General features: G+C 35.4%; 1 protein-coding gene and 2 pseudogenes across 1 annotated transcript; 1 reads left to right on the top strand and 2 right to left on the bottom strand.

Moving 5' to 3' along the window:
- The first annotated feature begins 3,349 nt into the window (after positions 1-3,349).
- Positions 3,350-4,904, top strand: LOC149230703 (uncharacterized). Its single transcript, XM_089381394.1, has 2 exons — positions 3,350-4,683; positions 4,817-4,904. The coding sequence occupies exons 1-2, from the start codon at positions 3,350-3,352 to the stop codon at positions 4,902-4,904; spliced, it is 1,422 nt and encodes a 473-aa protein (XP_089237520.1).
- Positions 4,905-6,517: 1,613 nt separating this feature from the next.
- Positions 6,518-9,222, bottom strand: LOC149230702 (subtilisin-like protease SBT1.7 pseudogene; annotated as a pseudogene).
- Positions 9,223-17,014: 7,792 nt separating this feature from the next.
- On the bottom strand, positions 17,015-17,666 carry LOC149230701 (xanthohumol 4-O-methyltransferase pseudogene; annotated as a pseudogene).
- Positions 17,667-23,509: the final 5,843 nt, after the last annotated feature.

Here is a 23,509-nt window from a genome sequence, read left to right as displayed (position 1 = left end):
GAATGGTTTGTAAATCCTTGTTTAGATACTTTGAATGATTTGTGTGTTTATGTGTTTGGATTTGGATGTTAATGTTTGTGAATGTTACAGTGGTTATGTTAAATTTTTATATGTATATGTAATCTTTTATCAGTGATTAGTTGGTGATGAAGAAGGGAGACAATCTTGTCAATAGTTTGCAGAAGGATTGATATTGCACATCTATTTCATTTAATTTAATTTTAGGTATCATAACTTTTGACAACTGGTTATTCTAAATAGTGTTCCTCCAAATATTACAAAATATATAGTTTTAGTAATTTATTACGTAAAAGTTACTCTTGAAATAATTTTGTTTCTTTGTTTTTGTTTGAAATAATTTTTTTCCTTCAAAAATATTTTGATGATTTATTTATTTATTTATTATCTATTTTGCAAAGTCAAGAAATAATGTATTTTGAATTTTTTTAATGAGTGGCCAGATTTATAAAATATTTACATTATTTGTTTCTCCAAACAATTATCACATCTCCTTCAAGAATATTTTGATTTGTTTTGATGTTTATAAATATACATTTTCCTGTTATAAATATTTTGAATATAATGTTGTATGGAATTACTCTATTAGTAATTTTGAATATATGTAACTGTCTATTAGTAATTAGTTGGCGACAAAGAAGGGAGATTATCAATGCATATAATGCAAGCAATCAAATAAGATTAGAAGCCAACATCTACACCCAAATCAATATATCTAATGCAAAAAATCAAATATAATTAAAAATCAACATCTTCACTAAAATTAATGCGTCTACCCCAAACAATTATATACAAGAATTATAATTGTTGAATTGTGTGATCCATATTAAGTTTTTATGAGAGATTTTTCCGCGTAAATCACATGATATTTCATTTGTTACGTGTTTCGAACCAACTAGTGTAGTTCATCGTCAAGACAAATGAAATATCATGTGATTTACGCCAAAAAATTTCTCATAAAGAATTATAATATTTAACAAAATATGATTAAATAAATTAGAAACCATATACAAGAATTATAATCATAATGATTAAATACTCTGGATTAAATTGTCATGTGTAAAAATCAACATTTTCACTAAAATTAATACATATACCCCAAACAACTATATAAAAAAAAAATTAAAAAATTGTTATATTAAATAAAATATGATTAAATAAATTAGAAACTATATAAAAGAATTATAATCATAATAATTAAATACTCTGGATTAAATATACGCGGGATTAAATTGTTATGGAATGATGGTAGGAGATTAGGTCAAAACTTTTCCATGTGTATGGGTAGATTGTTTAATTTTTTAGGTTATTATAACATTCATTATAATATAACCAAGTTATAAGTGGAAATTGGGGCGCGTGCTGGAACGGGGAAGCGAGCCGAAGTAATCTAGTAGCCAACGCCTCAGCTCTTTTGCCATAGCTTCGACCAATCACAGACAAGAGGTTTGCAAATGCGCCAATGCATGTCTTCACGATCTCTTCCGCCAGGCAGCTAGCTGTTACTTCCCCATGCATTACTCCCTATTGACGTGCAGGCACTTGTCGGCACCTGTATACTACCTCTTCTATCAACAGAGACTCGCAACACCCTTCTTTGCACCATTTAACCAGCCTCATGGCTCTGTTCTAAGTTTCTTGGTTGGCCATATGCAGAGCTGAAGCTTTCACTTTTCCCTGAGGTTCCCGTTCTGGCTCCAATCCCACTTGTTTTTCACGCTTATGCTGGCATTCTTCTTCACGCTTTCCCCTCGACATGCGTCCGGAAAGAGGCGACTTAAACGTAACATTAAGCTCTGATGAATGCTGGGGATGTTGCAGAAAAAGGGATCCGCTTGCAGACCGCATAAGTTTGAACTTCTGAACAAGAACCTTGTGGATATCGTCCCATCGGAAATGAAGCCAACGTGGGATAATGGTAGAGCAGAAAAGGCGTATATTTCCAAAAGGATTGACCGGTTTATAGTGAATGTAAGCATTATAGATAAATTGGGCATGCCATTCTCATTAGTTGGGAATGCTTTTGTATCTCACCATAGGCCAATTCTTCTCAGCTGGCGGGAAAAAGGATTCAGAAAGGGGTACCCATTAAAATTCAATAGAACATGTTTAGAAGACCCAGCTTTTAATGATATCATCACCAAAGCATGGAAGGATTTATCTGCTAGAGCTATGTTTTCCCCGTTTTTTACTTTTAGAGACAAGATGGTTGCTGTGAGAAAGGTGGCAAAAGAATGGCAAATTGAAAAAAGGAAAAAGGACAGGCAAGCGATTCATGAAACACAACGGGAGCTGGACAGCATTTTAAAATCTATGGATGCAAACTCCTGTCCTTTTAGCATGAAATGCCGCATAAGAGAGCTCGAAAGAAAAAAACATATTTTGCTGAAGCAGGAAGAATCTTCATGGAGGCTCAAAAGCAGGTCAATATGGCTCAAAGAAGGGGACAGGAACACAAAGTTCTTTCATAAATATGCAAACGCCAGACGCGAGAAAAACACCATATGGAAGATAAGTGATGGAAAGGGGGGATTCTTCGTCTCTCAACAAGACATCAGTAAGACATTTTAAGAGTCAATACAGAAGAAGGGATGGCAGTGCTTTTCAGGACATTCTATGGGGAATCGACTTGGTTCCTCAAATGTTTGATGATGGAAAAAATGAGTCCCTGTTTCATCCAGTTACAGAGAATGAACTTCTTGAAGTGATGAAGGCCTTTAAAAAGGACAAATGCCCAGGCCCGGACGGCTGGACAATAGAATTTTTTACTCATTTTTTTGATATCATTAAGCAAGATTTACTGAGGATAGTTGAAGCATCTAGAATGTCTGGCAGTATTCACCACATCACAACATCCACTCTGATTGCTCTAATTCCTAAAAAGGTGGATGCGGAATCCTTTCATGATTTCAGACCGATCTCATTATGCAATATTACCTTTAAAATCATCACAAAAATTATTGTTGAAAGAATAAAAGAAACTCTGGCCTCCTTCCTCACTAAGGATCAACATGATTTTCTAAAAGGGCGGAATATTTTGGATGCCGTGGCTAATACTCAGGAGTGTCTGTTTTCTATGATATCAAAAAATTTAGATGTGGCCATCTTGAAAATTGACTTGCAAAAGGCCTATGATTATTTAGACTGGGGGTTTATTAGATGTTTATTGGCTAAGATTGGAATGAGACCTAATTCCATCAGGTGGATCATGGCATGCGTAAAAAATGTGAACTACATAGTCATCATCAATGGAATACCTTCCTCTTATTTTCTAGCTAAAAGAGGGCTTCGTCAAGGATGCCCCCTTTCGCCTCTCTTATTTATCCTAGCAATGAACTCTCTCAGCGTCCACATAAACAAAGCGGTCTCCGAAAATAGATGCAGCCCTGTCAAGATATGCAGAAATAACTCCATATCGCACAACCTCTTTGTTGATGATGTGCTCATATTTGCAATGCTTTGCAGGGTTTCGTGGATATGTTTAAATGATATTATTGATAGATTCCAAAGAGCCACTGAGCTTCTAATTAACAAGGCGAAATCCACCCTCTTTCACAATGATATCAACATGGAATTGGTGAAATGGATCTCTGAATTGTTTGCTATAGAGACAAGATCGCTCAAGGATGGCCTTAAATATCTAGGTTTTCAGCTCAAAGCTAAGGGATACTCCACGACTAATTGGCAATGGTTAATAGAGAGATATTATAAAAAGATTTCGGCATGGGAATATAGGAGTCTTTCTTTGGCAGGCAGAATTATATTATCTCAAGCAGTATTATCGCAGTTGGTTGTTTATTGGGCTCATTTATTCTACCTTCCTGCAAGCATCATTCACAAGATGAACAAGGTTTCGGCTAATTTTATCTGGGGTGGTAAGTCTGAACAGCAGAAATTCCATCTCGCCAAAATGGAAAGAATCTCTTTACCCAAGCACCTTGGTGGCTGGGGATTAATGGATTTAAGGGCTTTCGGCAAAGCGCTCCTATGTAAATCGCTGTGGAGAGGTATCTTCGGGGAAGGGCCATGGAGTATCACTGTTAAATTGAAATACATGAAAGGTAAAAATCTGGAATACTGGTTCAGAACAAGATCGATTGGAACCAAGCATGGATCTGCTATTTGGCTTAGTCTTCGGAATATCGAGCAATACTTTTTAAAGAATCTGAAGTGGAGGATCCATTCTGGTAGAAGAATATTAATTGGTATCGATCCCATTTTGTGTGGTCACGAAGACATATCCATTCCCGAGAGTCTTCTATCCTTCTTTCACAGGAATGGTATCTTTACATGGGACAAGCTCATATTCGCCTGGCACGGCCCCGCCCCTTTATGGAAGGATGCAAACGATCTTTGTTTGCTAGAGAGTCTGGTGTTGTCATGGAATTCTGTCAAAGATGCTCTCGGTCGTCGTGGGTTTCAATGCTTTGGGTCGGCTGATCACTTAATCTGGATTGTGCCAAATGCTCAACTGTCGGTCCGGGTAAAAGATATTTACTCTGATATGATCAATTCAAAGGTCTCTCACTCAAGCTTAAAATTTCCTGTGGCCCTCTCGAAGTCGGGATGCCCCCTCAAAATAATCTGCTTCGCGTGGTTGTTGTTCAACAACAAGAATTTGACGTGGGATAATTTAAGAAAAAGAAGCTGGCACGGTCCAAGCAGGTGTTCGATGTGCGAATCAGCTGAGTCGTCCAATTACCACATGTTCTTCCAATGCAAATCCTCCCTGCAAATCTGGTATGATCTAGCTATCCTTTATGGTTTTCCTCACGTTGCTTTGTTTCTACCCATGCAGCTTTCGAATGGTGGAGCGGGCAAAGAGAGCCATGGCGATTTCTCATTATTATTGTGCTATGGTGCGCATGGAAGTGAAGGAATTGTAAAATCTTCAAAGACTCAAATGAACCCCTTAATTCTATTCTGAAACACATCATCGCCATCTATGATTCAGTGCCAAAAAGACAGCCCAAAATGAAGAATTCAATCACGAAAGAAAAAGAATGTCTCCTCAACAGGTTCCCTAGTGCATTCTTTGCCGGAGCTGAACAACAAAATATATGCGGTTGCGGAGTTCTCATTTGCATGGACGAGAAGCTTCAATTTCTAATTTCTTGGAACAGAGGAAGAGGCTCTAATAGGATGGCTGAGGCTAGAGCTCTAGCGGGCTTTCTTGCCTTCTGTGTTTTCTTTGATGTTCAGGCTATTTCAATCTATGGTGTTTCCAGGCCAGTGATCGATCATGTAAATGGTGTTTGCCACATAAGGAGCCCTCACATGGCAGGATGGATGGACAAGATAATGTTCTTATGGGGACTCACGAGAGATTGCTCCATTCAACTCATTGGTCATGAACAGAATCTCCAAGCTGATTGCCTATCCAAGGAAGGTCTGCTCTTAGACTCTGGGTCATGGTCTATGGAAGTAAAAGAGGAAGAGATTTCCTGTTTTGTCCAGGATTTCTTTATCCCTGGTTATTAAATTCTGATGCTTCTTTGTTTTTCTTCTGAAATGGTTTTTGGTTTAAACCTTTGCTGATGCATTTGACATGCCTTTTGGTTAGCCTATAAAGTTTCTCAGTTCAATATGTCATGATCTGGCTTGTGATGTTAAGAGGTCTGTCTCTTTATGGACCTATGATGTTGTATCTGTCCTCGATGCTTTTATCGTGGCTGCTCCATGAGCCACCCTTTTGTATATTTTGAAGTTTTTATACTGTCTCAATATAATACAATGATGCTTTTTCTCTCTTGGAAAATAAATAAATAAATAAATAAAAATTAATTAATTAATTAAAACAAGAACATGGTGTTACAGAGGTTTTTTTATTACTAATATTTGCTCATGATATATTATGGGTTAATAATGGCTTTCAAGTGCCTTATACGATAGACTTCGTATATTACCTCTTTGTTGGAATTCAACAACCTCACGAGATTGAGACCTAGACCTAAAAGAGCAGTTGAAATTGAACTATAATTTTCATAAAATTAGATTAATTTATAATTAGTTTGCATTTATTTATAATTAGTTTGCAGTTTCATGAAAGAGAGATTGAAGATAAAAACCACCTATATAGAAAGTTGTCAAACTCACATCTTTACATTTGTAATAAGTGAATTGCTTGGTCACATTTGTGTTTGTAATATTGGCATAGAAAAAATAAGAGGAATGTTTATTTTAATGTAGTTATATACAGGACAGGTAAATGATCCGAGATAGATCCGAAATACATTCTAGTTTTATAGACTCTCTTAGTGTAATTTTGTGATATATTATTAATGAAGGAAAGAATATATAGATTCATAATTACTACTAATATATTAGTATACAGTTTCAAATGTCTATATGATATGCTTACTTCTCTATGTAATTTACTTCTCTATGTAATCAAATTGTAGATGTTAGAAGATTTATGAAGGCGATCTGTCCATCATAAATATAAATATGTACGGTTTTAATCATAATATAAAACAGAAGTTTTTTTTCAAGCTGGAAAAAGTATTTGCATAAGCTAATTAATTGGTTTCGCATAAAGTGAAATGCATAGTCTAACAACTTTCACAACATTTCCTGTATCACATTTTTATTTTACTGGCAACAGGATATTTTCATTTTACAGGTAATAGGAATTGACAAGTAAGCATGCAGAAGATAATGGAGTAAGGTAAGCCTACAATGACTGGAAGTTGGAAAAAACAAAACAAAATGCGTTACATCTTCATGGATGGATGGCTTCTACTTTTATTCAAACTAGAGGCCCACAGACGAACAACTGGGCCAGTCCACTCATTCTTCATCACTCCACTGTCCAGGCTATGGCCACAGGACTGCGAACAACTTGCGTTCCGCCCTTCACGCATTTCCACAATATTTGACCGAAGGCTTGGCGTCCTTTAGGTTTGTGGTCAGCTGCAATTTTGCTTTCAAATGTCACTGTATAAGTCGCCTTCTGGTTTTGCTTTTCGAAGGCGAGCGTCGTTGGCTGCACGGTTATATTTACGTTTTCAGGGCTCTCGACTGCCATTTCATATACAGACGGTGCTCCTCCAACGTTCGTCACGGTTCTCCTCGTAACACGAACCAAACTACGCGGCTTAAACACCACGGAGAATGATGGGTAGTTCAGATCTCCTGGCGCGGAGAGTAATTTGGGGCAGGATGTTGCCTGCCTTGTCAGAATATGAATTTGCTTTGCTGTGTAATTTAGGGTACACAGAAAGCTAACGTAGTCGTCCATTCCAAGATCATAGAGGAGACCGGGATCCAAGGCAGCGTTGGGATTCACATGACCCGCGCCCATTGCAAAGGCATTTGCAGGTAAAGCGGTGAATGAGTCGCTTATAGGGCTTTTGCGGTTGTCGAATAGCACGGAAGATGTCATGAGAGCCGATTTTATTGCGGCGGGTGTCCATGCCGGATGAGCAGCGCGTATAAGCGCCGCGATGCCGGTCACATGAGGGCAAGACATCGAAGTGCCAGAGATTATGTTGAAATCTACTCTTTCCTTGTCGGTGTACGTTGGCCCCACGTGCCCTGTCCACGCCGCCAATATGTTGACTCCCGGAGCAATCAGGTCCGGTTTAAGGATCTCCGGAACGACGGTATTCGGCCCTCTGGACGAAAATGCTGTTACGACCGGAGCTCGTGCTTTACCAATTACAGTCAGCCCCTCCAATTTAATAGTTGCCATAGGATTTGTGCTCGTGTTTATATAAGCTTTTATGTATTCCCCGGCCTTGGGACCCACCATGGTCGCCGGGAACAGATTATGACTGGTCGGCGAATAGTCTCCATCTTCATCCTGATTAACCAGAATCATCCCCGCACCGCCGGCTCGTCGCACGACCAGTCCCTTTTCTATAATATCGACTTGTCCAAGATCACAGAGTACAATTTTTCCACGGATCATATCGGGATGAAGGCTTCCATCAATGCAGAAGTTTGCATACTTCTTACTCGACGCTGTTTTCCCGTATACCAAAGGCAATTGCTCGTTGGCCAGAGACAAGTCTTTGTTGAGGGCGAAGCCCATGTAGCTTTTGCCGTTGCCAAGCACGACGGGAGCCGGGAACTCTCTGTCGATGGTGCTGGCGCCTACGGTGGTTATCCATGGCGCCGTGTTGAAAATCTCATAAGGCCCTGAATTACCGGCCGAACACGAGACAAAAACACCCTTCTCAGTCGCTCCCAGAGCTCCAATTGCTATAATATCATCATAATAAGCGGCATCACTAACGATGCCGAGCGATATGGATAGCATGTCGACGCCGTCCGAAACAGCCGCCTCCATTCCCGCAAGCACATCTGAAGTTACGCAGTCAAACGCCCAACAGACTTTATAGACGGCCAATCGAGCTTTGGTAGCCATACCTCTAGCCGTCCCTGGGGCGAAACCAAGAAAGCTGGAAGCAGGCACCTCCGATCCGGCCGCAGTAGAGGAAGTGTGCGTACCATGTCCTTCGGCATCCCGAGGAGATCTGTAATCGTCTTTTCCGTGGACACGACCGTACTGGGCTTCATATCCTTTGACAAAGTAACGGGCTCCAATGAGTTTTTTATTACAGTGGGACGCATTGAAGTCGGAACCCACTTCACACTCTCCCTTCCATTTCGCGGGCGCGGGAGTACTTAGGCCATGATCGCTGAAGCTCTTGCTCTCGGGCCATATTCCTGTATCCACCACGCCCACGATGACATCATCACCGTAATGCGACAATGGCCATAGACCATCAGTAGAGCTCAACCCCAGAAAGTCCGGGGTCCGAGTAGTATGAAGCCTACCGACAGAGTCCGGCAATACAGCCAAGCATCCATCCATATTCAGCATAGCTTGAGCGCCTGTGCTGGTCAGCTTGGCAGAAAAGCCATGCATCACCGTATCGTACATGTATAGCATAGCAGTGGGATCCGATTTGGATCCTGAAACCCGGTCTATCATTGAAGCGTACCAGTGTTGGTGGAGGCTGAAATGATGGGGTTTCATGGATTTATCCATGTAAACAATATACGATTTGATCTCCTCATCCTCACTAGACGTAGCCAACGCCTGTGAAGGCAACACTAAACTAATGATCACCAAAACAATTGCGCAGTTACAAGCCTTAATAATCTCCATATGATACAAAATGACAGCAATGAAATTACGCACAAAGAGGGACTCAATCCCTGGAGCTCATTCCTTGCCGAGAATTCATGCGATGCATGTCCAAAATTTATAGGAAAGAGCGTGTATAATATTCCATGTAAATTCCATGTAATTGAGAAATGCTGTTGAATCATGCTTCCTGCTTGACAAAAGAAAATGAGAACGCGTTTACATAAAGAGATGATGGAATATCTCGCTGTCAGTTGCATTCGACTGAGAGAAACATGATGTGGAATATTTGGTCGAAGAACAACTACATTGGTTTTTAATGGATACAGGGTTTTAGATGCCATTTTTAGTCAATATGTCGTCTTCGAGGATACTGGGGTTTTAGATGCCATTTTTAGTCAATAAAATTTCCACGACCTTAAGAGGGGAAGAGCCGTGGGACATTAAATTGGGCTCGCGTTCGGATCATGTTTTAGCAAAGGATAAGGTGGGAAAAGTTCAAAATATTTAGGATTATTTTATTTTATTATAATTTTTTATTGATATTATTATTTTTGAATTTTTAGATATTTATTTTATTAATTCAATTTAGACTTTTTAATTTGTGGCGGTATTTATACGAAATGTCTCGCTTATAGGTATTTTCTTCCGTAACTAATCTATTTTTAAATTAATAAAATATAAAATTTTATTTATATAAATATATTTCTAGCTTAATGTAATTTAAATAGATAGTAAATTTAAGTAAATAGTAAAATGGAGTAATTTTTGGAAAATCATTTCTAAAATTGATGGTGAAAATTAAATTTAATATAATTTTAGAGTTTTTAATTAGATTTTTTTATATGAGATGTTTTATTTAGAGACAATAAAATATTAAATTTTAAATGAAGTTTTTTTTTTTTTTATACATATATTATTAGTGTAGTTATGTTTACTATAATATGTTTAGAGATTTGAGTTTATATAAAAGGGAAATGAATTAAAGACTTGAATGTATATAATTAGGAAAATAAATTATTCACTAAATCATTTAAACTAATATTTTTTAACAATAAAAATTTAATAACAATATTATTATATCATTTTTATTATTTTAAATATATAAAACTTGATAAATAACAAATTTTATATAATCAAATTTAATATGGTTATGTATAAAAAATTTAACGAAAAATAATTTTAAATTGGTTATGTATAAAAAATTTAATGAAAAATAATTTTATAAAAAATGTTTTTCATTAAATTTGATGAACAACATATTCCATAAATTAATATGCATGGTGAAAATATTATTATATAATGAGACTTTTTTAAATAAAAAATTAAAATAGATTTCAATATGAATGGGAAAATAATCCATCCATTTATAAAATAGTGAATAGTGTCATTATTTAGATACTTCATAAAATAATTTTTATTTTTCATGTGTGATTTTTACTCTCAAATATTTTTTATTAAATTTTAACGAATAATATAATAAAAACTAAACCTCATATAAATAACTATTTTAAATTATTTTTATTTTCTATAATATAATTCTTATCTTAAAACTATTTGAAATTCCATAAGTTAATTTAAATTAAACCCGTTGTAAACCAATTACTTTAGATTAATATTCTAATAATAACTCAAATCTAAAAATCCTACTTACATATTCCAAGTAATTGTTGACTTACTTTAAATCACTATCATAATAATAATTTTAGCCTCTTAATTGTTGACTTACTTTAAATCAATATGATAATAGTAATTCAAGTCTAAAAAATCGTATAATTTTGTGTAGAAAATAACATATTCCACCTAATTGCTGAATTATGCTCCCCGAGTTTGAGTGAAATACCGTGTGGCATATTTCGCTTTATCCGGAATAACATGTCCAATATTCAATAACGTTCTCGAATATTTCGCTCCAGCAGTCAACACAAAGAGAGGGCCGCAAAACAATTAAATTGAGTTTGAATGAATGCGATCTTTTGTGTGTGAGGGGACAGGCCAGTTTTGTCCGAGAAAATTCCACCACCTTTTTACACCAAACCAAAATCTATATGTTTTATTATTAGTCCCAGCCGTCACGGCATGGACGGACCATTAATAATTGAAATAACTCTACAATAATTGGGAATTGGAAGTTGGAATTAAGTCTACAGTAATTGGAAGTTGGAAGTTGCGAGGGGACAGGCCAGTTTTGTTCGAGAAAATTCCACCACCTATTTACACTAAACCAATATCTATATGTTTTATTATCAGTCCCAGCCGTCACGGCATGGACGGACTATTAGTAATTGAATTAAGTCTACAATAATGGGAAGTTGGAAGAGCCACAGAAGCGACTGATGTATGTCTTCACATTTTCATGGATGCGCAACATCTTAATGGATGCCTTCGACTTTTATTCAAGCTAGAGGGCCACAGGCGTAGTCATCCTATACGAACGACCACAATAATGGGAAGTTGGAAGAACCACAGAAGCGACTGATGTATGTCTTCACATTTTCATGGATGGATTCCACTTTTATTCAAAGAAAGTGCGCCACATCTTAATGGATGCCTTCGACTTTTATTCAAGCTAGAGGGCCACAGGCGTAGTCATCCTATACGAACGACCGGGCCAGTCCTCCTACACAATAATTATCGTGATGGGCCACCGGACTGCAAACAACTTGCGTTCCACCCTTCACGCATTTCCACAATACTGACCGAAGGCTTGACGTCCTTTAGGTTTTTCGTCAGCTGCAATTTTGCTTCAAATGTCACTTGCGTAAGTCACTTTCTCATTTTGCTTTTGGATGGTGAATCTGGTTTCCAGTGATCAAATTTGAAGGGTTATTCTTAATTTTATTTGGAAAGGTATAAATTTATCTCATTTTTCAAAGATGAAAAGTTATTTAAAAAAAATTATACTTTTATTAACAAGTGTATATTAAATAAACTTTTTATAAAAAAAAGGTCAAAATGAAATGGTAAAATGTCAAAATGAAATGGTGACCTGAATTTTTAAAATTTAAAAAATGGCTACATTAAAACACTATAAAATTTTAATAGAATTTAGTAAATAGGCAAACATTTTCTCAATTTCTATTGAAAAAAATGACCATATGTTTATTTTAATCATTAGATAATCTTCAAAAATATTTGAGTTTACATCATTGAAAATATATTTCTATTTGCATAATGGAAAAAGTTTTTTAATTTCATTTGTTTCTAATTTATACTATCTTTTTTGTTAAGCTTGAAACAATCTAAAGCAAACCAAAAAAATAAATATATACCTTCAACAACCAAGGGAATTGAACTTTTCTCTTAACATTGCTCAATCAAAGAACACTATCAATAAGCTTTCATCTCCATTAAACCTCTTAACTCACAAAAAAAAGCTTAGATGATAGTACCAACCTAGAACAAACGACCCAATTTTGTTCCTCGGAAACGCCCCAACAAACAAGGGTTCATTGATTGCCCGTTCCATCACGAGAACTATTTCTCCGTCTTATATTGGAGAAGCACCCATCTAGCAAGGTATGCCCGTTGAAGCAATCAATAGCAGCACCGGCCTGGATTAGTCATCTCAGCACCGCTAGTTCAATAGCTAGCCATATTTGAGCTGCAGCCCAAGAGCATAGATTGGGCGTCCCACTATAGATAAATTCAAAAAATTATGTAATTAAAAGGAAAGTTTTTCACATCTAATGAGGAAATATTGTAATATGTAATACACATCTACAGTGTTGTTGTTGTATGGTTTGGTTGGTTGTTTTTGTTGTTGTTTAAGAATGGTTTTCAAATTTGGTCCTTACAATGAATTCAAGTTTTGTTGATATCTTTATCTAATAATGCGGTTTCTTTTTCTAATAATATGGTTTCTTTTCATTAACAATGTCCTTTAATTTTTCTATGATTTCAACATCAACTTAAAAACCCTTCATAGCTGTAGTTACATGGACACCCACACACACAACTAATTTCCTAGATGTCAAATTGAGAAAATGAAGCCGGAGAAGACCAACCAGAAAAAGAAAATTAAGTTCTCGCGGTGTAGGCACACCAATCTTATGTTGTGTGGTTATTAAATAGCCCTGGAGTTTCATTCTAACACTTTTGCCCAGTTCAAAGCTCTACATAATTTTATGGGAAGCACACTTATTATTTCTCAATTTTTTTTTATAGCATTACTTTCTATGTTTTCAAAAGCTAGAGAGTTAGTAAAGAAAAAAGATTTTTAAGATAAGAGAAGAAATACACAGTTTTAAATGAAGTTTGATTTTGCAAATGCTAGGCTTAATAGTAAGCTTGATTACAATAAGTTCAAACGGAAGAAATGCTAGGCTTTTGTAAGAATTATGGTTGTCAGTCACGGAATCATCTAAAAATAGAAAAGAGATGGTAGTAGTTATTTACAAGAATATAAAAAAACGTTTGAATAACTAAGTGTAGTTACCACCATCTAATGGGGTAATTTCATAATTGAACAATCTTGTCTGAATGGTTGTCAAAATTGAATAATCTTGTCTTAATGGTTGGTTGACAGGAAAGAAAGAAATTGTTGCAAATTAGGAAAGAAAATGAACATATAACAAAAAATGTGGTTATGATGTAAAAGTGTCAATATTATCACTTTAATCTATTTTTAAACACGATAAAATTACATCTTTAACTAATTTATTACTATAAAATGAAAAATTATTCATTTATTACTATAAAATGAGAATGTATTCATTTATTACTATAAATTAAGAATTCAAATTAATAAATAGATTACTTTGTCTATATACTGAATTTCGCTAAAAAGAAACCCTAAATAAAGAACCCTATCAGTCTTATTATGCTATCTCAAGATTTCCATGTTGAACATCAGAATTTCAAAGTAATGATGTCTTCATGGAAAATGTAAGGAACCCTATCGCCCTTATTATACTATGTCAAGATATCTACGTGGAACATCAAAGTAATGTTATGAATATGTGCTCATCAAGGTAGGATGGAAGTTTTTTTCATAGCGGTAGGATGATCAGTAGTACTCGAATATATTCGACATCCTCAAAGATGTAGTAGATGGTAATAGTTATTTACAAGATGAAAAAAATAATTGTGAATCAATAAGTCTAATGAGGTAATCTCATAATTGAACAATCTTGTGTTAATGATGAGTTGACAAGAAAGAATAAAATTTTACAAATTAAAGAAAATGGAGATACCACATAGTTTGTGGTTATGATGTAAAAATGTCAATAATGTCACTTTAATCTATTTTTAAGCACTGGACAAGTATAAAAAATATCGTTTCAAAATTTGAACTGCATACCTGTTGAAGGCCATTGATTGGGACCATGAAATCGCTTTCCTTCGTCCACGCTTCAGAAGCTTCATAACTCCCCTTCAATATATGAAAAAATATGAACTGAAATACTTCAATGGATTGATTTTTCAGAGTTGAGTAGAGCAATATGTAATTACAAGCAGAAGTAAATATAAGGAGACAAAAATCCACATCAAACCTTCCAGTTGAACGGAAAGATTAAGAGACTCTGCTTGATACGGAGTATAACCTTGATGGTTCTCATTCCGCAACAATTTTATCATTTCCTCCTTAGGAAGGGCAAAAAGCCCTCGACTTTGCTCAAAGACTTAGACCAAAAAAATCTTCATCGATGACATGATGGACGATATAAAAAAAATACAGAGTCTACACAGACTATATAAAGATCAATCAACCATTCCATACATAATAATGATATAAAAAAATACAGAGTCTACACAGACTATATAAAGATCAATCAACCATTCCATACATAATAATTTTAATTGGTTCCGCCTAAATCAATGAAGTGAATGAAAGTTGAAAATTAAAACTGAGAGTTAAAATACATTGCAAACTTGTTCTACACATGACTATATAAATATCAATCAACCATTCCATACATAATAATTTTAGTCGGTTTTTCCTAAATCAATGAACTGAATGAAAAGCCAGGGAAATGAAAGTTGAAAATTATAATTGAGAGTTAAAATACCTTGCGAACTTGTGCTGCACTCACCGTAAGGTTGGGATTGGAAAAATCAATGCAGGCAAGATTCACAAGCTAAGAATAATCTACCTCAGTGATCCTTAATTCTGTCTTTTGTCATTTGTTTCTTTTAAATCTCCGATACCTTCAAAATATGCATGTTCACGGATATCAATACATAGCTACTTCTCATATGCTATCAAATATGCATGTTCACGGATATCAATACATAGCTACTTCTCATATGCTATCAATTAATGCGAAAAGAAACTTCTGTTATTAACGAATGTGAACATAAGCCTCATATCATCACTGCTAACTCTATCAGTGCTTCCATTATGAGTGATGCCCTGGGAATGGATGAACAACCTCCATTACGTCCCATTGCACTTTCTTGAGTGTTGTCAGAACCTCTTGCAGAGTTTAGAGTGTTACATTAGTCAGAGAACTGGAATTTTTTGAAATGTCCTACAGACAGGCAAGGCTTCATTGAGCATTTTATAATATTATTTTAATTTTTTTTGAACTTGTAAAAATCAAAATTTAAATTTCTTTTAACTGGTAAATTTTGTTGAACACTTATGTGACGTGCTAGAGGGCTTCCGAAGAGCTGTGATGTGTTCGAATGTGAACACTACTCACCTCCATGGTTATATTTACGTTTTTAGGGCTCTCAACCGCCATTTCATATACACACGGTGTTCCTCCAACATTCGTCACGGTTCTCCTCGTCAACGAACCAAACTGCGTGGCTTAATCACCATCGAGAATGAGAAAGTGAGTGTCTAATATTGCAATGTAATAAAAAATTAATTAAATTTGATCAATTTTATTATTTTTAAATTTGATGTTCACAAGGTCTTAAACGCGATATGGTTATTTCAGTCCAGCGTTTACAGAAAGAGAGGGTGTGGAATATTTAGCTCCATAGTGGGCTGCCTAAAAGATTAAATTGAATTGAATGAATGATTGCGATATTTTTGCTTGTAAAATTTCACGTTATGAATGATTACGATCTTTTCGCGTGCGAGGGGACAGGGTTCTAAATGCCGGTTCCAATTCGGGAAAATTTTATGTTATAATAATATTTATAGGTTTTATTACTAGCAATTGTCCCAAAAGGTACAAAGAGAGGCCGATAGGATTATTAAATTGAAATTGTTGAATTTTTCTAGAAGAGTTAATTGGTTTGTGGAAAACCTTGTTTTTTTGGACTGGATCATTGTGCAATTACTTTTCTTTAGATGTTTTGTTTATATCTATATTACAAGGAACACATTGAATGTCTTATTTCATTTTAGAGTAAGTTAATTACCCAAAATCAAGAGGTTAAGTTAATTACCCAAAATCAAGAAACCTCTATAGATGGCCAAGCATATACGAAGAATACATTGCATTCATATGCAATACCAAATCCATCTTTTCTTTTCTCTGAGTAAAATTTCAAAAGCATGAACACATGCCATTTCATATGCACAATAAACCCAACTTCTGAAATTTCAATGCTTAGATACATCCCATTCATATGCTATAGTAAACCCATATTTTCCTTAAATTTCAATCCATAAACACATCCATTCATGAGCCATAACAGAACCACAAAAAACAAAAACCCCTGACCCGTTAATACATTATCTACTCAGAGAAAGGTAAGACGAAAGGACAGCACTATCTACGGATCCTCCATGTCTTCGAAGGAGATGAGGAGTGTCCCGTGACCCATTGACGCATTGTCTTCTCAAGAGTGCAAGGTAAGACTAAAGAAAATCACTAGCTACCGATGTTTCATGTCTCCATAAGATCTTGATAAATCTTCGTTTATTTTGTAAATACAATAATTTGATTGCATTTTAACATTGTAAATACTAAAAATGAGCCCATAAAGAGCAGATAATCAAGAAGGAAACAGTTCAATCACAGACTGGAAATCAGGAATGGTGATTATTTTATAACGACCAAATCCACCTTCTAATAAAATCTTCTTCCATTCTTTCTTTGTTCTTTCCTTCCCACCAGAGTAGTGCGCCACCATTACCAGATCAAATACTAGAAGTAAATTAGGATCCAGAATCGGCTTCTCTTTCTGGCCACCATTATTATTATCATCGCCTTTGTGATTAGAGTCCAGCACCACTACGTCAACAATAATGAGCTTCCTCGTCTCTGGGATCACCTTTCTGCAGCTCTTTAGTATCTTGATATAGTCCTCATCGCCCCAGTCATGCATGATCCACTGATAACATCGCACAAACAAATTGTATAGTCAAAACGTGCTCTCAACTCATTCTAATTGAATTACATGATAGCTCAGCAAGTTCAAGACTTACCTTCATGAATATGGCGTCCGGAGAGGGCACGGTTTCAAACATGTCTCTGCCCATGTGCTCCACACCTATTTACATACATTTATAGGTATAAGATTGTTATGCATATATACCATTGATGAAGCAAAGGTGTTGTTAGTAACCTGGGAGATGGGGAGAAGTGGCCACGACATGAGGGAGGTCGTAGTTGATGCCTCTGATGGAAGGATAATGCTGTAGCATTGCCTCGATTGTCTCCTCTGCAAGCCCAGCCTCTCGAGGCAAATCAGAGAATGGAAGTCAAATTTCGAAAAGCCGATAGGATTATTAAATTAGCATAAAAAAAAACAAGAAATTAGCATGATGATTTGATGTTTGAAATGTTAAACAAGGCCACACAACCTTGTGATTTTAAATATGACATTTTTTTTCAAGTTTGGTTGAAGATTGACTACCAACATAACCCTAATATCCCTGGCATATTTGTTTTTCACCATGCTTTTAAATTGCAAATTAATAATTCATATTTCCTTTTGACACTTGTGCCTTCCATGTGATTTGTCGATATCACCCATTGGACAATTATCGCTGCCCTATGCAAAAAACTTAAAACTATGTGAAATAATAAACAAAAACGGTTTAACCTTCCCTGCTATATCAAGAATAAGGCAAAACAGCTACAGCTCCCTGCAACAAAATAAGGTAAAAATGCCATGGTGCATATATACAGGACAATACTGACCAAATTAATCAATTAATGTTAACCCTTATCTTTACCGGCTTAACTGTTTACTTCGGCATTCTCATCTACCTATTTACATGGGTCATCTCCATAAATATAGGTTTTGGACATTCAACTGATGGTATTGAGCAAAATAACAAGTAATTAAACAAGAAATGATTGAGTTGATAGAATTTGCAGAGAGCGAACCGAAAATGACCGAATGATTTCTCTCTTTGAGAAAAGAAGAATTGCTACTCACCTTACCTAATAAAATGAATGCCGCAAAGTGGTGTACAAACATCCTTTTGCACACGTATTATTGGCTTGCGTATTGCTTCACCTGTCCAGATTCACGGTAGGCCATTCAAATACCGTGTTAGAAAGACTTGAGAGACAAAATCCGCATCTATGGCAGATTTTGATGGATAAAGAAATAAGAAACAAGCGAGAGAAAAGAAAACAGATTCAGAAATAGAAGCTTCTCGTCTTATATTATCCCTCCATGGCGAACTCTTCTCTTCCCTTGTTGCAAAATTAATAGGTAGGGCAAAACCATTCAGCAAAAACTGCCAAATAAAATAAAAGCACTACCTCTACTCTTAAAGCCCTTGCGATTTTTCCACAGCTTCACCATTATAAAGAAATAATGGATTGAAATTGTTGAAAAAATTGGCTTCCATGCATAGCCATTATCTACCACTCTACTTTTCCCTGTACAAATTTATTAATAAAACCCATAGATATTGAAAACCAAAAGCATACGTGCTTCTATCCATAAAAAATTTCGAGAATTTCATTCCAATGGATCAAAAATTGCATCTCTATCGATTCTTCTGCTCAACATAACAGCAACAAAATAGAATAGCCAAGATAAACCATGCAAACACTCTTTTAAAAAAAACATAAATTAAATTTAAAACAGAGAAAAACACAACGAAAATAAAACACTGTAAAATCCAAAATGCATGGCCATGCAACAAAAAAATAAACTTAAACAAAAAACAAAGCAAACCAATGCAATGCCGAGTATTAAAGAAAATGATGAAGAGAATATTTAATTAACCATAACGAATGCCTTTCCAGAAAATAAAATAACAAAAATAATAACAAAATGCAATGTTAAAGACTACTTCTAAGCTAAGAAATTTAACTTTAATGCAACAAACTCAATATAGATCCGTCCAAAGTCAAATATCGTACTTGCTTGAATTAAAAAGCTAAAAGAAGAAGGTAATAATGAATTGAAATTAAAGTATTCAAAAAAATCTCCCAAATCAAAACAATGCAATTAACCTTTAGTTGACAGACTAACGATTTCACCTTCTACCAATCTCGTCATTTGCAAATTTCCTTTGTGTAAAGCCGGTTAACATTTCTGCAATACCATGAAAATTGTGAAACCGAAGGAACATTTACGTTCTTCGTACCAGGGAACCAGCAAAATTACACAATTCAGTCCTTTTAAGGAAAATACTATTTTCTTTCACCTCTTCTTTTCTGAAAATATCTGAAATTTGCAGGGTATCCGTGGTTATTCGAAATGTGTTTGGATCAGGTCATACATCTGGCAAATTAGCTCAAACCTAAGAAATCCCTTGCCGTTCGTGCACGTTTCGAGCCTTTGCAAATTAAAATACAATGTCTAAATACAATGTCTGCGAATATTGCAGCGGCTATTATCGGTTTCTTCGCCTTTCATAAATGCTAAAAGCCATAAATGCCAAAAGCCAGGGAAGAAGAAGAACAACAACAACAATTGGCAGGAAAAATGCACTAAAAATATTTTCAAGAGTTACATAAAAGAATTGGAAAAATCAATAAAGCCATTCAACCAATATTTGAAAAAAGCAGTCACACTTCAAATCAACGGGTTGAAAGTGTCTTACCTAATCCAACAGATCAGAATAAAAGTGTTGACGATTGTTGATGCATAGGAAGGCCTATAGGCCTAAAAATGCCTCCCAATGTCACTTCAATTCCCACTTTCCCTACCAAACTGTAATAAAGTAATATGAACAAGGATTTTAGAAACTTCGGCTAGAGTATATGACGTTTCTAAAATATTTAATTATATGATTCTCCACTCGGTCGATCACATGGCCGTCATCAACTCATCAGCAAAGACCGTATAAAATTAATGGGGATAGCAGGGCAGAACGATTCAAGCTAATGGAATGATTATGAAATGGTATTAAGAGTAATTACGTTGATAGATTTTCTCTATATTAGAATAATTTTACGGGCTCTTTTGTATTAATTTCAAAAAAGAAAAATGAAACTAATTTATTTTTGTCACCCACGTATACTAATATGATTCTACTAATAATAAACAAAGCGCTTGAATACCACTTTGATGAAAACTTTCATTAATACGAAAGAATTACAAGGTGTGCACGATTTAGACAACATTCCTAAAATTTATATGCTGCATTCCCTATCACGGGATTTAATATGATTGCAATAGACCTACAATGTGTGAACAATTTAGAAAACCTTTGTAAAATTTTATTGACTGCATTCCCTATCACCGGATTTATTCACTGTGTTCCAGCAAGAATTTGTCTACAGCTCATTCCTTCCGCACGATGTTGCAACTCAACTTAGTGTAAATCTCCCTCCACCCATGCGTCATTTGATCGTAACAGGTTTCACTTCTCTAAATAACCGAATTCATGAATCCAATCTTCGGGTTCTACGTTATTGTAGAGTTCTACCATTTCTCTGTACACTTCTTCTGATGTAAAACCTGTTGAACAGTCGGACAGAGAAGGGAGAAGATTATAGTCTTGAGACGACTTCTCGTTCAAATACAATTGACTCTCGGCTAAAGTAGCTGCATCTTCCCCAAACTGATCGTAATGAGGAGACTGCTGGTTAGCTAAACTCGACATAGGAGAGAGAGGATTTGTGGGTGACGTTTCGACGGGATTATCAGCCAATACCAAAGCAATAAGCTCGGATTCTTCGTCTCCGATTGAATCGTTCACAAGTAGGTGGCGCCATGAAGATTTCCGAGTTTCTTTAACATTGCATAATCTGAAGGCTTCATCCGATATAAGATTACTGGAGCCATCATCGTTATAGCCATTTTCTCTTACAATTCCAGAAACTCTCATGCTTGCTTTTATTCTAACGGCGGTGGCTTTCAATCAGTGGATTAGCAGACGGACCAATCGAGGAGAGTGTGTTTAGACGAAGCAGAGGCTTTGGGAAAAGTGAAGCACAGAATCTCTGTGCGAATTGATCTCCCAATAAATCAATGGCACTGCTGCGTTCACAAGCCCAAGAAACGGAATCGCAGCATACCAGTGCTTGCCAAAAGCTAGCGGAGATAGAAAAAGCAGCATTTGAATCGTTCACAAGTAGGTGGCGCCATGAAGATTTCCGAGTTTCTTTAACATTGCATAATCTGAAGGCTTCATCCGATATAAGATTACTGGAGCCATCATCGTTATAGCCATTTTCTCTTACAATTCCAGAAACTCTCATGCCTGCTTTTATTCTAACGGTGGTGGCTTTCAATCAGTGGATTAGCAGACGGACCAATCGAGGAGAGTGTGTTTAGACGAAGCAGAGGCTTTGGGAAAAGTGAAGCACAGAATCTCTGTGCGAATTGATCTCCCAATAAATCAATGGCACTGCTGCGTTCACAAGCCCAAGAAACGGAATCGCAGCATACCAGTGCTTGCCAAAAGCTAGCGGAGATAGAAAAAGCAGCATACCAGTGCTTGCCAAAAGCTAGCGGAAATAGAAAAAGCAATGAAAATATCTTGCCATGTCAAGAAGGCAATTTAACTGATATTTGGAAAAAGCAGTAAAAATATCTTGCCATGTCAACAAGGGAACTCAACTGATATTTGGAAAAAGCAGTCGCCCTTCAAATCAACGGTTGAAAGTGTCTCACTTGATCCAACGGAGGAGGATAAAAGTGTTGACAATTGTTGATGCATAGGAAAGGCCTATCGGCCTAATTATATTAATTTAGATTTATTTAATATTGGATTTATGATGTTTTAAAAAAATCAAATTTTTTGAGGTGTAAATTTTTTGGTGTAAAACTTGAGGAAAGATTTACACTTTAAGGGATTTTCATGATAGATGGATCTAAGTTGATTCCACTTCAGATGTTAGATGGATCTAAGCTGATTCCACTTCAGGGTAACAATGTCACATGTTTAGATTATCATTATTATGTATATGCTTGAGATAAAATTCAAAATTCGCATTATATTTTCTTTGCTTGGCATGACCATATTATTTTTTTCTCTATTTTGGCATGTCTTGCTTTCCTTGAATGGTTTGTACGTCTATATTTGGATACTTTGAGTGGTTTGTGTGTTTATGTGTTTGGATTAGGATGGAAATGTTTATGAATGTTACAATTGTTGTGTTATATTTTTATATGTATATGTAATTGTTTATTAGCAATTAGTTGGTGATGAAGAAGGGAGACAATCTTGTCAATAGTTTGTCGTTTGTAAGAGGATTGATATTGCACATATATTTCATTTAATTTAATTTTAGGTATCACAACTTTTGACAACTAATTAATTCTAAATATTGTTCTTTCAAATATTAGAAAATATATAGTTTTAATAATTTACTAGGTAAAGCTTACTCTTGAAAAAATCTTTACATTATTTGTTTCTCCAAACAATTATCACATCTCCTTCAAGAATATTTTGATTTGTTTTGATGTTTATAAATATACATTTTCTGCTTATACATATTTTTAATATATTGTTGTATGGAATTACTCTATTAGTAATTTTGAATATATGTGATTTTGAATATGTGTAATTGTCAATGAGTAATTAGTTGGTGATGAAGAAGGGAGACCATCTTGTCAAGGATTAATTAATTTACACTTTGCAGGAGGATTGATTATGCACATCTCTTTCATTTTAATTCTAGGTATAACAATTTTGATAGCTAATTATTTGTTAATAGTGTGTATGTATTACTAAACATATCTTGATTTTATTTTTCTAATAATATACATTCTCAAAATTAATAGCATCTAATGCATCTAATGCAAACAATCAAATAGGACTAAAAAACAACATCTACAATGAAATCAATGCATCTAATGCAAGCAATCAAATGCGATTAGAAATCAACATCTACACTGAAATCAATGCATCTAGTGCAATCAATCAAATAAGATTGGAAATCCACATCTAAACCGAAATCCATGCATCTAGTGCAAGCAATGAAATATGATTAGAAATCCACATCTACACTAAAATCAATCCATCTAGTGCAAGCAATCAGATATAATTAGAAACTAACATCTACACTAAAATCAATGCATCTAGTGCAAGCAATCAGACAGGTTTAAATGAAATCCACATCTACACTA

This window comes from Pinus tabuliformis, chromosome J (genome assembly GCF_031772625.1).
Source record: "Pinus tabuliformis cultivar Carrire ecotype Pingquan chromosome J, CPIR1, whole genome shotgun sequence".
NCBI classification, from domain to species: domain Eukaryota; kingdom Viridiplantae; phylum Streptophyta; class Pinopsida; order Pinales; family Pinaceae; genus Pinus; species Pinus tabuliformis.
The sequence above is the reverse complement of the archived record's forward strand: the minus strand, read 5'-3'. Positions and strand labels throughout refer to the sequence as shown.